Source organism: Olea europaea, unplaced genomic scaffold (assembly GCF_002742605.1).
Source record: "Olea europaea var. sylvestris unplaced genomic scaffold, O_europaea_v1 scaffold372, whole genome shotgun sequence".
In the NCBI taxonomy this organism is placed as follows: domain Eukaryota; kingdom Viridiplantae; phylum Streptophyta; class Magnoliopsida; order Lamiales; family Oleaceae; genus Olea; species Olea europaea.
In genome coordinates this window covers 318519-336339 of record NW_019256525.1, presented here as the reverse complement: position 1 = coordinate 336339, position 17821 = coordinate 318519, and the positions used below count along the sequence as shown (strand labels likewise).

The window sequence follows — 17821 nt, the reverse complement described above, 5'->3', positions numbered from 1 at the left end:
ATTCTGGATAGCATTATGTACGTATAAAATTTTTCTAAACATATACACATAAGGATGTACCTGAAATTCTATATGGCCCCGTTTGAACCACATTAACGTAAGAATGAGAATGAAAAACATAGTCGTTATGTGTCCTACATAAGAGATAGAAAGTTAAATATGACGGTTTGATATGATGGATAACAGTCACAATTTTCATTTTAATGGGCAAAAAAAGGGAAACAAACAAGGGTATAATTATTAATTTGAATAACTTTGGATCGAAACAAACCCATTTTTAGTCGAAAGAATTATGTTAGAATACTCGATAATAAATTATCAAATGATACCACCAAAAAATCTTGGCCACGCCCAGTAACCCCCAAGGCTGAAATTCACTTGACATAAAAAGACGACAGACATCAATTGTACAGCATGAGCATTCTTAAAGGAATAGGATTTTATCAACACTGTACAATCTATCTCAAGTAAATATTCAAACACTAAAACATTCATAAATTAATCTTTTAACCTATACGAAAATATATTTAGTAATTGCACATAATTATATTTGTTTATAAAAACATCTCCTCTCTATTTAGAAAGAAATTTTGTAGATTCAATTTACGGTTTAAATTTGTATTATTTCATTGTTTTAGAGATTAATTTATTAGGACTTGCATTGTAATTTTGCCATCACTAATTTGATAAATGTTATTTTTATGCCATTAAAATCATTGCTTGAAACCAAATCGAACAATACTTTTTTTCCTTTTTCTGATTTAGAATATTTCTCAAACTGTTCCCTTCAATGAAGCCTATCTTCTAATTTACTCATATGAAATTCCCAAAAAATTGTTGTTTTGTTAACTTTAATTTGTCTTAGTTCATTATCTATATTTTGTTGAGATACATTTTGATCAAGGAATGATGCTTAGTGGCAGTACCACAAGAGAATTGATTTATGGCACATGTTAAGGGAGGATTGGATAGCACTTAAAACTTGCAAGTAAGGAAAAAAGAAGCTAAAATCTAATTCGCTGCCCAAGAAATGATCAGATAGCAGATTCATGGAAAGGCCCAAAAATTTCAGCGCCAAAAAGGAGCAGCTAAGAAAAGCTGATGAACACTATATTTTTGTAAAAATTGGATCCAAGACAACGAGAATAAGTTTTAGCATTAAGCAGACATCTATAAAAAGGTTTTCCATCCATATGAAGAAAATAAGGAAATTACGAGAACCTCAACTTTCTCGAAGCAGCAAGTCATTATGACAAAATAAAATTTATCAGAATTTGAGATAAACGCTCGATTGAGGTCAGTTGAGTCATCCTGACTGCCTAAAGTTAGAGCATGTATGGTTGTGCTTAAAAGTAAAACAAGACTTGGCATACATTCTAGAAAAATAACTTTCATGTTTTAAGCACAGTCAAACCAACACGGATCATAAAGAACATAAAACTCTGGAAGCAAGTACGAAAATAATGCACAAGTGGACGTTAATCAGCACTGTGTAATGACAGCTGAGTTTCTTTATTAAGTAAAATAAATTAATTTAAATCATTTTCTAATCCAGACTCTTAGAAACCAGGCACACTCGAACAATAGCTCAGTTTAGTTAAGATGAACCAGTATTTTCATGTCATGATTTAACCTCTTCAAGGTATTGAAGCTACACTCCAACTATAATAATACAAAAGGTTTTAACATTTGTTCTGTCTTTAATACTATCTAGTACTATGAAGTCCACCTTACCAAGCACGCCATTACAGTTAATGTATGATAATCAACTCCATGTCCTCCAACTTCTCCATCGTTCCGTCTTCCAACAACTTGCGCATTTTCCTTACCATTACTATTAGTCTATAGTAGTTCAATCCGTATGATGCCCCATCATTTTTTAACTTAACAAACTTACTTCAAACACGCAAACAAGGAAGCGAGATATTCAATTAGTAAAAGTAATTAAAAATACATTAACATTTTAAAAAAGAAAACAGTTTAAAAACTTCACATTTCAGATTATTCATTTTCCTGTTCATCAACGTGTTTTAACTTCCTAACTAGGCACATTTCATATCCACAATATTAGCAACAATGCACACTCATCCTTAAATTACACAATAAAAATGTGCAGAATTTTGTAAATGTAGCTCGACGCTAAGTTGTCAAATACAGTGCAAAACTTAAGAAGAATAAAATTCCACTGCTCACAAAAAAGATACAGTGGACAAATTCCAACCTTGACCAGGTCTTGGTGTAATTCATCCCAAGACAGGAAGCAAGAAGAGGCTCCGTTAATATTTCTCAAATATCTACATGTATGGGGCCTTCCATCGAGCACATTTGGGAAGCCTGTGAGTCACGTTAAGATCATTTTTTCCCCAAAATCAAAACCACAAATTCCGTTAAAAGCAATACTAGGACACTGCATCATAACAAACATAATCAAAACCTAGTAGTTCATCCAATGCAATTGTTCACTATTTACATCTCAAACACAATTAATAAGATAATCAAACTCCTAAAAAGCAAAACTAGAACATTAAACCATAACGAAGATAATCAAATTTTATTCATTTTTGCAAACATTCACCTTTTACATCTTAAACATGATCGAGATAATCCAATTCCTGAAACAACAAAAAAAGAAAAGAAACAAAACTAGGATATTGAATCATATCAAAGACAATCCAAATCTATTCATTCATGCAAACATTCACTGTTTACATCTTAAATGCGATTCAGAAAATAATCCAATCCCTTTAAAGAAAGAAACTAGGCTATTGCATCAAGAGAAAAGGTAATCCAAGCATACCCATTTGTACTAACATTCACTGCTTACATCTTGGGAGACAATAAATGTTTTAAACCCCTAAAAATAAAAATAAAAATAAAAAGAAATATTCTAGAGGCTATCTACCTATTTCGAAAGCATCCAAAGCATTGATTACATAATTCAGTACTATTATACCTCAACCGAGGTGTTGGTGAACCACACCAGATTCTTCCAGCCTCCATCTCAGCATTGAATCCACCTCTACATCAGATTATCAAACAGGTCCAGGTTACATAACATCCAGCAAAATATACACTCAAAACGGAACTTGAGAAACTCGAACTTAAGTGCAGGCAGATTAGCACGCGTGCAAGCAGGCGAAGAAGAACGCTGCTTGCACACTAACATATGCACACTGTAGGAATTGAAAAGGAATTAGGAAGGGTGGGCACCTACCTTAACCAAAGGATCAAGAATTGGCTTCATCTACCTTATTACATGTACCTCTGCAAGAAATAAAAGCCAAAATTGTCAAATTTTGAAATCAACCCACAAGAAATTGATTATTTAATCGAGATATACAAAGAATTAATCATGGTCATAAATGGAAAAATTCCTTACCAGAGCATCATGAACCCTGTATGAGTCAGCCGTAAGCCCCACCAAATACAATCCAGGAAACACACCCTGCAAAACAACACAAATGAAATATTTTCCACCAAACACAGAGAAGAGAAAACAAAACATTGGTTTTTAAGTGTTTAACTGACATACATCGAGTTGTTTCTGAATGTTTTTGGACCTCTTCTTGGGTCTTCGAGCGGGTTTTGAACCAGTTAAAGCGTAAACATCATCATCGATCTCCTCCCTTGACAATGAAATCCAAATCTTCATCTTCTCCTTCCTCTCCACACCAAAGCCCATACCCAATCCCCCACTCGGCTCCCCTCCTTCCGCCCATCCCCTCAGTCTACTCGATTTTAAAGCACTAGTAGTGCTATTGATTCTGCTATTTTCAACCGATGTTTCTTTCTTGGCCGCAGCCGCTTTGACCTCCTTCCTCGGCCGCAAATACCATTCCTTGCACCCCCAATTCTCCTCCTCGGCACAAACCACACCCATTTGAGGCGGGCTTTTCGGAATACTATGGAGCTGCTCTGTTCCAGTCTTAACGACTCGAATCTCAGAGTAGGTATCAGGGATTGGTTGGCGGTTGTCAGGGGAATCGTGGCGGCGTACCCGGTGGTATTGTGAGGTGGAGTTCTTGTGGGCCCACTTGAGTTGGGGCAAAGAGAAGTTATGCAATGGCTTTGATTTTATGGGCGCCGTCTCCATCAGAAGCACTACCACATGAACACTTCAGCCGTTTCTTTATCAGTTTAAGAAATTCTGCTATGATATCTGAAAATTTTAAAAGAAAGAAGAACGAGTGCGGGGAGATGTTTTCATAGAGAGAGAAGGAAGAGAACGAGGGAATGAAACAGAGGTTGCGAGGGAGTAGAATAGATCAAAGAGAGAGTCCGAGAGGTCACGCTACGCATATATGGTGATGTAGGGAATGTACGGAGGTGGAGGTTTTAGAGTATGTTTGGTTATAGGGTTACAAAAAACAAAAAATAGATGATTTTATTTAAAATTGTTATAAAAGAGAAGAGAAGAAGAAAACAATGAAGTCGATAGATTTGTATATATTTTATTAAGAATCAAAGTCCCGTATTTATAAGGCAGAATCGGGAAAACAACGGTAATAATCTCTAGGGCTATAGAAATATAATTGTAATTTACCTATAAATCTTAATAAACTTATATTTTTACAACACTCCCCCCTGAATGACACATTACAAAATATATGTCTCGTTAACACTTGTTTGATAAAAATTCAATGGGGAAAAAAGCAAACAAATGAAAAATAGTACAGTTATTTTGAAGTACTAAAAATAAATATTGTCTCATTAAAACCTTACTAGGAAAATTCAATGAGATAAAACCTAAGCGAAGGAAAAAGAGTACAGCTTTTTCACCTGATGTTGATCACTGAAAATCTTTAAGTTCGACACATTCCAATCTCATAAACTAATTTCTTGAATGTAAATATTGACAATACTTTTGTGAATAAATTGGCCACATTGTCACTTGAGCGAATTTATTGGATATCGATGTCGCGCATTCTTTTGAAACTCATGTCATGTGTATGAAAGAATTTTGGAGAAATATGTTTCGTCTCGTCACCTTTGATATAGCCTTCTCAAAATGGTGCAATACAAGCTGCATTGTCTTCATACAAAATTATTGGACCATCCTTTGTTGAAATTAAACCGCATGATGTTTAGATATGATGGGTCATATTTCTCAACTATACACATTCTTGACCTACTTCATTGATTGCAATAATTTCAAAATGATTTGAGAATGCTGTTGTCAAGATTTGTTTCATAGATCTCCAAAATGTAGCCGTCCATCCACGTGTAAACACACAAACTTTTTGTGATTTAACTTTATGTGGGTCAGTTATGTGGGTCAGATAGATAACTTGCATCTTCATATCCCACTAAATCAGATCCCGACTTTTGAGAATAAAATAATCTCAAATTAATAGTACCCTTTAGGTAATGAAAAATATGTTTAACACCATTCCAATATCTTTCAGTTGGTATAGAGCTATAACTTGCAAGGAAATTTACAGAAAAAACTATGTCGGGTCAAGTGCAATTTGCAACATAAGTTAATACTCCAATTGTACTAAGGTATGGTACTTTAGGATCAAGAACATTTTCTCCATCTTCAAATTGACGAAATTGATCATTTTTCATATCAAGTGATTGAACAACCATAGGTGATGTCAATGAATGTGCATTATTCATATAAAAACGTATTAAAACTTTTTCTGTATATGTAAATTGGTGAACAAATATTCCATTTGCGAAATGTTCAATTTGCAATCCGAGACAAAATTTGGTCCTCCTAAATCCTTTATCTCAAATTCATTTTTCAAATAATCAGCAGTTTTGTTGAACATTTCAGGAGTTCCAATTAAATTTAAATCATCAACATAAAATACCACAATTGCAAATCCAATATCTATTTTCTTTATGAAAACACATGGACGAATATTGTCATTATTATAGCCCCCATTCAACAAATATTCATTAAAGCGATTATACCATATGCATACGGATGATTTTAATCCATATAATTATTTTTGCAGTTTAATTGAGAACAAAATTTTCGGGCATGTATCATTTGTTCCTGGTACTTTAAGTCCTTCGGGATTTTTATATATGTATGTCAGTTCAAGTAAACTATACAAATATGCAGTTAATACATCCATAAGGCGTATGTCAAGCTTTTATGGCACAGTCAAACTAATTAAAAATCTAAAAGTGATGGTATCAATTACGGGAGAATATGTTTCCTCATAATCAATTCATAGTCTTTGTGAGAAATCTAAATCTACTAGTCGGGCTTTGTATCTCATAATTTCATTATTTTCATTTCTTTTATGTACAAAAATCCATTTGTATCCAACATTTTCAGGTGTTCGAACTACAAGTCCAAATACTTTTCGTTACTCTAAGAAATTCAATTCCGCTTGTATGACTTCTTTCCATTTTGCTCAATCATTTCTATTTGACAATCTTTAATTAACCGTGGTTTAATATCCTCATTTTTCATAATATCAAGAGCCACATTAAATGTAAAATGTTATCTATAAATAAGATAACATGAAATCTCATTATTTTCGGACATTTGTGGTTCTTTAAAAACCATATCTTCAATATTTGATTGATCAATCTTTTCTAATATTACTTCTTCTGAAGTTTTTGGTTGGTTTTTTTCCCGTGGCTTTCTTTTTTGAGGTATAGAGTCTTTTGAACTAACTGGCCGACCACGCTTTTAGCGTATTTGAGATTCTTTGCTAAAGCAGATGACAATCCTATAGGGACATTAATTTTTGTTGGAATATTTTATGTTAGAATATACGACTTTATCACTTTTCTTATGTCAACAAATGTATTAGGTAATTGATTTGCAACTCTTTGCAAATGAATAATTTTTTTAACCTCTTGTTCACATTGATTGTTGCAAGGATTAAAGGGAGATAGAGTCATTTCATTTCAAGTAATTTTACCTTATTTTTCAAGATGTAGCTCTTTCTCTTCCAATGTTGGGAAAGTCAATAACAATTTGCAAAATGTGAGTAAATAAATTATCCGTTAAAGGTTCAAGATACCTAATAATTGATGGTGAATCAAAACCTACATAAATTTCAACTCTTTATTGGGGACCCATTTTAGTACGTTGTGGGGGTGAAATAGAGACTTGGACTGCACAACAAAAAATCCGTAGGTGAGAAACATCAGGTTCGTGACCAAATGCCAGTTGCAAAGGTGAATATTGATAATGGACAATTGATCTAATACAAACCAATGATGCAACATGTAAGATGACATGACTCCAAACAGAAGTTGGGAGTTTCGTTTTCATAAGTAATGGTCTAGCATTAAGTTGTAGACGTTTAATAAACGATTCTGCTTAACCATTTTGTGTATGAACATGCACAACTGAATGCTTAATTACAATCCCAATTGACATACAATAATCATTGAATGCTTGTGATTTAAATTCACCAGCATTGTCAAGGCGAATATTTTAATTGAGTAATAAGAAAATTGCGCTCGTAATTTTATAATTTGAACAAGTAGTCAAGCAAAGGCTACATTCCTAGTGGAAAGTAGGCAAATATGTGACCATCTAGTAGAAAAATCAATTAATACCATAAATAATGAAATCGTCCATGTGGTGGATGTATTGACCCACGTATATTTCCATGAATTCTTTCCAAGAAAATTGGATATTCAATATTGACCTTTGTAGTCGAAGGTCTAATGACTAACTTGCCTCGCAAACAAACTACACATAGATAATTATTTGGTAAAAGAATCTTATGGTTCTTTAAAGGATGTCCACGTGAGTTGTTTATTATTCGACGCATTATTATAGCTCCTGAATGTCCAATTCGATCATGCCAAAGTATAAAGCTTTTTGGGTCAACGAATTTCTAGTTCTTGATATTATCTGATTCAATCATTTTTATAAATATATAATACATGTCATATGAGAGTGCATGAAAATTTTCTTTTATTTGCTTATAACCAGATACAAAAGAAGTTATGCAAATATATTCGACATTATTCTCTTACATCGTTTCAATATGATATCCATTGTAATCGATATCTTTAAACATAAGCAAATTTCGTTTAGATTTGCTAGAATAAAATGCATCGTCAATATATAATTTTGTATCATTTGGTAAAATAATACAAGTTTTTTCGAAGTTTTCAACGATATTCGATACACCTGATATTGTATTAACATTATTTTCTTTTAATCTCAAGTCTAAAAAATATTTTTTCTTGAAAAATAGTGTGTGTAGTTGCACTATCAATCAAGTAGGTGTCTTGACAATCCATCATGAATCTATCAATATAACAAAATCGATATATTTAAAAAAAATTGAATTTAAATTCAAAATGATAAACATAATTAATACTATGAAGTTAACGATGCATAATAATATTCAAAATTTTTGTGAAAAGTAAAAATATATTTCAAATTAAGTTTCTAAAATAAAGGAAAACACTAGAAACATAGAAAAACTAATCTATATCATCCATCACACCATCTCCAATCAAATGATCAATATTTTCATTTGAATCAGCAAAAAAATTGGAGACATCCAAATGAGTCACATCAATTGGACCATCATAATCAGACAAATTTGATTCCACTTTCCCTTTTCCTTGATTGATTTTTGATAGAGATCCACAAGGTGTTTTACTGTATAATAGGTATGTGTCCAATGTTCTTTCATTCCACATCTAAAACTACTTTCTTCATATACCTTTTTGGACGTACTACTTTCGTTTGTCTTGTGCCTTTTGAAATTGTTGTCTTGTTATTGATAACTTTGTTGATTATTTCGTCCATAGTTTATTCCACGTGCACGTCTGCATCCACGTCCAAATCTATGTCCATGTTCACGTTCTTATCTTGATATTGCATTTACTTTAGGCAATGCAGTACCGTTTGCTTTAAACAATGGTACAGAACTAGTTGAACTTAACCCATGATTTGTCATCAGCAGTTCATTATTCTGTTTGTCAAAAGCAAAATATAAGCTCTGAGTACCTTTGAAATCACGCTCGCGATATTGCTGCAGGAGCACATTTGAGGCATGAAAGGTGAAAAAAGTTTTCTCTAACATATCTTTATCAGTGATTTTTTCTCCATATAATGTCAATTTTGAATATATTTTAAACAATTCAGAATTGTACCCACTAACAGTTTTGAAGTCTTGCAAATGAAAGCGCATTCACTCATAGTGGACTCTAGAGAGGACTATAGTCATTTGATGATAAAATCTTTCGAGTTAATTTTTTCGAAAGTACCTGTGGATCTTTTTCAATGAAATTTTCAATTTTCAGTCCATCGTGAAAATGATGGCGAAGGGAGATGAGTGGTTTTGCACGATCTTGTAGGGATTCTTTGATTCGTTCTTTTATTATCTCTCAAACCTTTTGAGACAAGATGAATATTAATATCGAGTACTCATAATAGATATTTTTTGTCAGATATATCAAGTGTAGCAAACTCGAGTTTCGTGATATATATATATATATACACACACAGATTGAAAATTAAAATTACTGAATAATTAAATTTTCTCACCAGATTCACACTCGGAGATACGTGAATACAACTAAAAATTATTCATGACGGCAATAATTAATGAGAATGACACGTGCAATGATCAAATCAAATCATAAATAAAGATTGATGGCAAAAGCTATAAAAATAGGGTGATGGCAGGAGCTATCATATGTTAGGCTGCAGAATTAAACCAAATAAACAATTAATTTAGCAATTCCAAATCAAGCACACATAATTACGTGTAAACCATGACACAATTAATTTGGCAATTCCAAGTACACAAATTGAAGGCAGGAACATAGCATTACGTGTAGACCATTACAAAATTAATTTGGTAGACTTGCTATGCTGAATTAATTACACGTTCAACAGTTTGTATATATAAAATTCACGTGTTATCAACTTAATTTTGATACACGTAATAGATGATTTTGCTTATAAAAATTATTACCTTCACTAAACTTTGCAGAATTAAAAAGTCATGCTGATAACGTGTTATAAAGAGAAGAGAAGAAAACAGAGAGAAATCAATAAATTTGTGTGTATTTTATTAAAAACCAAAGTATTGTATTTATAGGATAGAATCAGAGATACAACAGTAATAATTTCTAAAATTGAAGGGGTATAATTGTCATTCACCTCTAAACTCTAATAAAATTACCTTTTTACAACAAAAACTATTTTATTTGCACCTTTTGAATTGAGAGCAGATATTTGGTCACATTTTTATATTTATTTATTAAAATATGATGTGAAGATAAGCATCGTCAAATTAAACTGTCATTAGAGATCAGATGTTCTAATTAATAAAATGTTAATGATAAAAAAAAGTTTAATGTATAATGACTACAATGAGCGATAATTAAGGACCTTAGTTGCAATTAAAATATGAGCTACAACTTAGCCCATGTTTGACGATCATTATTTCAAAACATTTTAAATCTCATACTCATTTTCAACAACACATTTATATAATAAAATACTTTACACGTAAATTCAAAATTTTTTCGTACATTTTGACCACACATTTTTCAAAAAATTACTATTGAAAACTCTATTTTCATAAAATAATGACCATCAATGGGGCTTAGTACTTGTTTCGAATTCTTTGTACATTGTTGAAACTAACCACTATTTGAGCTCCATTAAAATAAGATTTTTTGGAAAAATGTATTTTGGAATAATTATTTTTTAGAGAATATATGGCTAAAAGATAAGGAAAAAGTCTTGAATTTATGTGTAATATTATTTTATGAAAGAATGTGTGGTTAAAAATGAGTTTTGCAAAAATAGAGCTTGTTTGAGCTCCATTTTCTCAAAACTTATTTTTTTTAAAATTCATTTTCAATTATACATTTTCTTAATAAAATAATTTTACAAACAAAAATTAGATGAAATAAGTGTTTTATAAATGAATAGTACTTGTAGGTTCCATAAAATATATAGATAAAAATTTATTTGACATTTAGCAGACGAATAGAAGATGCAGAAGAGAGAGCTTTAGACATTCTTAGACCTAGAAAACTTAATGAGGGACCTTGGAGTCAACATAAATTAAACTATCGTTGTTACAGCTATGAATATTTGATTTCATATATAATTGAGCTTAATTCGAAGTTATTGTGATCTTTCTAAATGTCCTTGCCATGTTAAATGTATTCTGAAAGTCTAATCAACTCTATCCTGAATGTTCGATTCAAGTGTATATAAGTTGTGATTGCATCCGAATTCAGGGGGGAAGGCCGCCATTCCTTAAGTTAGTCAGACGAAACTTGGACAACTGAGTCATAAAATAAAGGTCTAATCAACTTTTAAATTGATTTGAGAATCATGATGAGATAGAAAGGTGATTTATGCGTTAAACTTATTGGGACAGATCCCACAAATTTGGATAAGGATGAATACCACAGTCATGCAATTGTAATTCACACAGGAGTGTAATGAATTCTTATTTGAAAGTAGTTTTGATTTTACTAAAAATGGACGATCAAATAAGTTAGTGGATTCAACTGGCTACACATTTGACAACACATTCAAACGGAAGTTGAATTGGATTGGATATGGTGTAATTAGATGTTTGTTATTGACCAGTTGAGATTAGGGATATGCTTTTGAGAGTTTACATAGAAAAGTCTTGTTTGATTCTCGTCAACGCTATCATGAATATTTTCTATTTTTCAAATTCCATATAAATGTTTTCTTCTGCCTTTCCAATATTTTTGAATGAAACATTTCATTGGTATATTTAAATTTCCATTTGTATTCTACTATTTATGAGTAATTTTCCTAATTTACATTCAATCCAACCGTTCTCCCAATCAAATATGAGTTAGTGTCTTTTCTTTCGTCGTTCATTTTTATGTAATTGTGAGATGCATGCAACTACAAAATGAAAAGATCAAGTCGAGAAAGTAATATGTCCATCACGAGACAAATGAGTCACAAAGTCATAATTAGATAAGTTTGTTCATAGCTCGATAATTGCAAAGAAAAATGGTAAAAAAAACGTAGGAATGGCCCTTGGGCTATATTTCCTTCGTTTAACCTCCGGTTTTATAACAACCTATCAAAAAGATGTCTATAAATACTCACAAATTTCAGTGGGGCCAAGTTTTTTAAATTTCATCATTATTATTATTTTATTTTTTGCTTTTTAACGTTTTTTTACAACGGGTTCATGTGGGGGCAAAGGTTCATGTTATTGGCACCAATAACTGATAGACTCATTATAGCTCCTCAAACTTCCGTCGTATTTTCATATTTGATTATACGAGCAAGATGAGCCAAATTGACGTCATATAGAATATTAATTAAACTGGTATGAAAGCGTGTGATGCACATGATTTTATACTTGTCTGTGATATACTTTTTTATTCAAATAATTTGATTTGGAGATAAGAGACAAGAAGGGATGTAAAAATGCAGTAGCTGACCATTTATCCCGACTTGAGCATTTAGAGAAAGAAAAATTAGTGGACATAAATGAGTTTTTTCCATATGAATATATTTTTAATGTGAAGGACGCACCATGGTCTGCAAGTAATGTGAATTGTTTGGCTAAATCCATCATTCCAACGGATTATTCAAGTCATCAAAAGAATTGGGAGGATCCTATTCTCTATAGGCAGGGTCTAGGTCAAATTATTAGACAGTGCATTCCTGAAAAAGAGATGCCTTAGATATTCAAGCAATGTCTTTCATCTACTTATACTGGACACTTTGTGCTTCAAAGATAGTTCCAAAAATCTCACAGTCTGGGTTCTATTAGCCTTCAATATTTAGAGAATCTTATGTTTTTGTAAAGATGTATGATAAATGCTAGTGTGTTGGAAATATCTCTAGAAGGAACGAGATGCTTTTAAATAATATCTTAGAGGTAGAGCTATTTGATGTGTGGGAAATTGACTTCATGGGTCCATTTCCCCTTGTTCTCAAATCAATATATTTTCGTTACAGTTGACTATGTCTGTAAATGGATAGAAAAAGTTGCATTACAGACTAATGGTGCTTTGATGGTGATAAGTTTTTTGAAAAGTACATTTTCACACCTCGTGCAATTATCAGTGATTGGGGTAAACAATTCTGTAATCGTCAATTTGAATCCTCGTTGGTTAAATATGGCATCTAACATCACATAGCTTCTCCCTATCACCACCAAACTAGTGGGCAAGTCGAAATCTTTGACAGGAAGTTGAAGCATATCCTTGAGGTGACATTGAGTTTTTCGAAAAAAAGCTTGGTCTAAGAAATTTGATGATGCTTTGTGGGCTTACAGGACAACCTTCAAGACCTCTATAGGCATGTCTCCCTATCACCAGATATTTAGAAAAGCGTGTTATCTATCAGTTGAGTTGAGGCATCAAGCTTATTGGGCAGTCAAAAACTTGAATTTTGATTTGAAAGCAGGGGGTAAAAAGAGACTACTTTAGTTGAATGAGATGGATGAGTTTCGATTGGAACCTATGAGAATGTAAAATTGTATAAGGAGCGAACGAAAAAGTGGCATGATATGAATATTCAAAGACTGAAGTTTGAAGTTGAGCAATAAGTCTTGCTATACAATTCATGACTCAAGCTTTTTTAAGGCAAGTTGAGGTTAAGGTGGTCGAGACTGGATACTATTACCTAGGTTTTTCATATGATATTGTTAAGATTACTCATGAAAGCAAATGAACATTCAAAGTTAATGGACAATGGTTAAAGTCATATTGGATTAGGGAATTCTCGTAAGAAAAGTTCATATTTCATCTTGCAACACCAAAGTAAATCACCTAAAAGTTGAACTCTAGACTATAAATCGAGAACGCTTAATGGGAGACAATCCATTTTTCTATGAATTTTCACTTATTTTGATTAGCTATTACATTACACATATTTTAGGGATTGTACTAGTATTTTAGGGCCATGTTTAGGAACTCATGCATTTAAATAGTTTTTAACAAATTTTCGATGATATTTTAAGACTTGCATTAGTAACGTAGACATGTTTACTTATTAAGTTCATTTTGTTTAGACTCATGGTTAACATCCTAGAATTATATTAAGCTTACATTGATGTGATATGCATTCTTAAGGTTGCACCTAGATTTCAATCTCTAAACCAATTTAAAAGACGTATCTTTCCTAGCTATAGGATTTTTGGAGGTATGCACGTTTTGTTAGATAGTTTTTCTAAAACTTAGACGATTAAAATTCTTCTTAGTGTAAATTTATTGCAAATATTTAAACCTCATATGCTATCACTAATATTCATTTTACATTCTTGAAATAGAAAATTAAACTTTGGCAACAAGGAAAAGTGACGATTGTCATGACGTCTACCATTTGGACCAGTTAGATTTTTCGACTCATCCACATCTACCACTAGAAGTTTTTTATTGTTACTCCTTTATTTTGATTATTTTTACTTTTACATTGTGGACAATGTAATCTTTTTTGTTTGGGGATGGGATAAGTATTATGAAACTTAAAATATATATTTGTTTATTAACTCTTGATCAGGTCTGTATAATAATAATAATAATAATAATAATAATAATAATAATAATAATAATAATAGTTGAATTTTTTTATAAAAAAAAGCCTAAAATAGTATCTAGTTTAGCATTGAACAACTCATCGCCTATAATGATATTTAATTGTTTGAATTGAGTATAGCTTTAACTAGAACTGGACAACATCGTATTTTATGCTTTTACTTGAGTAATTATCCTCGTTAGACTTGACTTTTTGAGCACATAGCTATTATTGACTTATTACTTATGTTGAGATACAATTTGATTTGGTGAACATAATTGCTGATTTTGCTAAATTCCTAGAGAAATGTGGAATCGTCCCACAGCAACCATGATAGGTCTCCTAGCACTTAAGGACATGATAAGGAGTGTGATTATTCATTCTACTTTACCAGAATCTCTATGGGTAGAAGCATTAAAATCCGCAGCTTATATTCTCAATAGAGTTCCAAGTAAAGTAATTGTCAAAATCCTATATGAATTTTAGATAGGCAAGAAGTCTAGTTTGAAGTATTTTACACGTTTAGGGTTGTCCAACTAAGGCAAAATCTTATAGGCCTAATGAAAAGAAATTGGATTTCATAACTGTCAATTGTTATTTCATTGAATACTTTGAAAGGTCAAGGGGTTACCAATTTTATGATCCCATTACAAGGTCAATTTTCAAAAATGGGAAATGGCCGGTTATTGAAGGATGTAAAGTTTACAATGGAAGATCATGTTAGGGATTTTGTCTTTGATAAATATTCCTTCTGTTGCAATTGGCAATGATCAGTGTTAGAGAAATATTCTTGCTCCAGAACTTGTTCAATACATAATCAAGAGATTATTCCTTTCAGAAGAACAAACTCAACAACCTCAAGAACAAATGCTATTAAGGAGATCCACTAAATAAATGAGAAATGCAATACTGAATGACTTTATAGTATTTTTCCAAAAATATAAGGATGTCATTGAATTGATGGAAGAAGATTCAATCAACTTTCATTAAACAATGCAAATGGTTAATTCTCAAAAGTGAATTGATAATATGAATGAGGAAATAAAGTTCGTGAAAGACAATAATGTTTGAGAAATTGTCTTATTGTCTGAAGGTATGAAACACATTGGTTGCAAAAGAATATTTAAAACCATGAGGAATTCTAAGGGTTACGTGGAAGATATAAGGCTTGTCTTATTGTAAAGGACTTTAATTGAAGTAAAGGCATTGATTACAAGGAGGCTTTTTCTTTGGTTTCAGCGAAAGATTCTTTCAAGATTATTATAGCACTTGTGGCATATTTTGATCTTAGGCTACATCAGATGGATGTAAAAATGATCCTTCTCAATAGTGACATTGAAGGTACAATTTATATGGTGAAACCATAAAACTTTGTTTCAGGAGACCAAGAAATTTAACTTGATTTTCTTTCGATGTACGCGCGCAACACTTTATCAATTCATATTTTTTGAATCAATTCAATTGCAGCCTTTATCCAGAACATGAGTGTACCTTTACTTATGTACGTAATATTGGATGTTGTCTCTTTTGTACACATGATTTTATTTGTACACATTCAAGTTTATTTCAAAAATAAAGTATTCAGTTATTTTCGTTCTGATTAAAGTTTTTGGTTTGATCTCATTAAAGTGTAAGGTATGACTGGTTGAAAAATATGCATATTTGGATCACATTATTTGTAATTTTCATGATTTACATCCATAATTGATCTGTGTCATTTAATTGTATTCACATCAAAGTTTTAAAAATCGATCTAGACATCAACACAAAAAAGAATAAAGATCAAAGGTCGAACCGGATGCCAAAACTAAGTAAATAAATACACCTCAATAATAAAAATATTATAACAATTCCTTTTTTATAAAAAAATAAAAATAAAATTAGTACTACTAATTCAAACTAAATATAAATCCACCTTTGTCAATTAGATTTATAATCTTATAATTTATTTTAAAACTTCAAAAACTAATTATTGATATGCCCAAAATAATTTACTTTGTTCAATTGAAATTGTTTGTGCTTTTGGGATCATGATTTAAATCCATAAAATGTAGAATGAAGTCAATAATTAAACATTTAACAATTCAATTGGCCATAGACCATGTAGCTTTTATAATTATCTCACAGTTGACTATAGTGGATGAGGACAATCTTTCAAAACTAGCCTAACTTTTATCCCACATTAGTTCCCCATAGAAAATGTGCACAAGGATAATATTTTAAAATCAGCTTAAGTCCTACCTTGGAGGATTCTCTTTTAAAAGTAGCAACATGTTAAAAGTCAAAGAAAGTGGGCCTGCTGCCAATGCAATTGAGCCCATTAAACAAAACTGAAATTATTTCTTTAAAAAAAAAAAAGAAAGAAAGAAAAAGAAGGGAAGCTTCGCATGACCGGTAAAAGATTGTGACCGATTTTTCGATTTGCGATTAACTGGCCGGTTGATTGGTCTATAAACCGATTTTTACTTTTTATTAACCAATTTTTACTTTTAAGGTTAGCATATAGTGACCGAAGCCGGTTTTCGATTTTCCAATTGAATCGATCGGTTCGATTCGATTTTAATTACATTGGTTGATATACATGACCATGATATTAATTACATTGGTTGATATGCGTGATCATTGATGGGTTTAGTTGTGAAATTTGTAACGAAAGTCGCTTTGATTCTATATTGACTTAATTGATGGAAGAGATTTTATTTATTATTTATTATTATTATGAGAGCAAAAAATTTGAGCTCATAAGGTTGTGCATATTTTTAAAGTAATATATGTGGCCCAAGTGAGGGATTTTTGGATTTTAATTTGTCATATGGGTCTATATATTTTATTAATTGTGATCTAATAAAGAATTGAAATTATATGGTTTTGGGCTTCTAATTAAAGTGTGGGCCAAATATGTATAGAGATCGGATCTATTAGGGTTGTATTTTATGATAAGCTAAATACATATGAAAACTATATATAGGATTATGATCTCCAATTCATATGTGATTCTCATTTCTTTTGCCATCTCATCAACATACAAGAGAATGATTGAAGGAATCAAATTGAAGAACAAGACAATCAAGATTAAAAGCAAGAAGCCAAACAATAGAGGATTGCAAGTTGATTTTCAAGATTAAAAATTCAAGATATAAAGTCATGAATCAAGGTATGTTCCGTATTAATTAATTCTCCCGGTGATTTGACGCGAAGATCTTGGCAATATGTTAAGATTTTATGAAGTTATATAAATATTCAACATCGAGTACTTGATTTATGCTAGTTTTTACACAAATACAATTGTATGAGGTAAGTATTGATCCTTAAACTCAATATAAAACATACTGTAAT

General features: G+C 31.6%; 1 protein-coding gene across 7 annotated transcripts; it reads right to left on the bottom strand.

The window, feature by feature from the left end:
* Nucleotides 1–1979: 1979 nt before the first annotated feature.
* LOC111386761 lies at nucleotides 1980–4280 on the bottom strand. 7 transcript variants are annotated; one of them, XR_002701312.1, is made up of 6 exons: nucleotides 3533–4280; nucleotides 3380–3445; nucleotides 3215–3264; nucleotides 2954–3019; nucleotides 2576–2612; nucleotides 1980–2407 (listed from the first exon to the last, which is right to left on the bottom strand). XR_002701312.1 is itself a non-coding variant. In XM_023011227.1 (4 exons), exons 1-3 carry the CDS (start codon nucleotides 4091–4093, stop codon nucleotides 3253–3255), a joined length of 639 nt encoding a protein of 212 aa, XP_022866995.1. In that variant the 5' UTR covers nucleotides 4094–4280; the 3' UTR covers nucleotides 1980–3029; nucleotides 3215–3252. The 7 variants fall into 7 exon arrangements, 2 of the variants coding, with proteins under 2 accessions (XP_022866995.1, XP_022866994.1); XR_002701314.1 differs by having other exon boundaries at nucleotides 1980–2334; XR_002701310.1 differs by having other exon boundaries at nucleotides 1980–2612.
* Between the last annotated feature and the right edge of the window lie 13541 nt (nucleotides 4281–17821).

Excerpts from the sequence above, each read along its gene's own strand:
- LOC111386761 (XM_023011227.1), bottom strand. The coding sequence starts at position 4,093 with ATGGAGACGGCGCCCATAAAATCAAAGCCATTGCATAACTTCTCTTTG. Across the intron at positions 3,446-3,532 it reads ACATTCAGAAACAACTCGAT|GGTGTGTTTCCTGGATTGTA; the intron begins GTATGTCAGTTA and ends GTTGTTTTGCAG.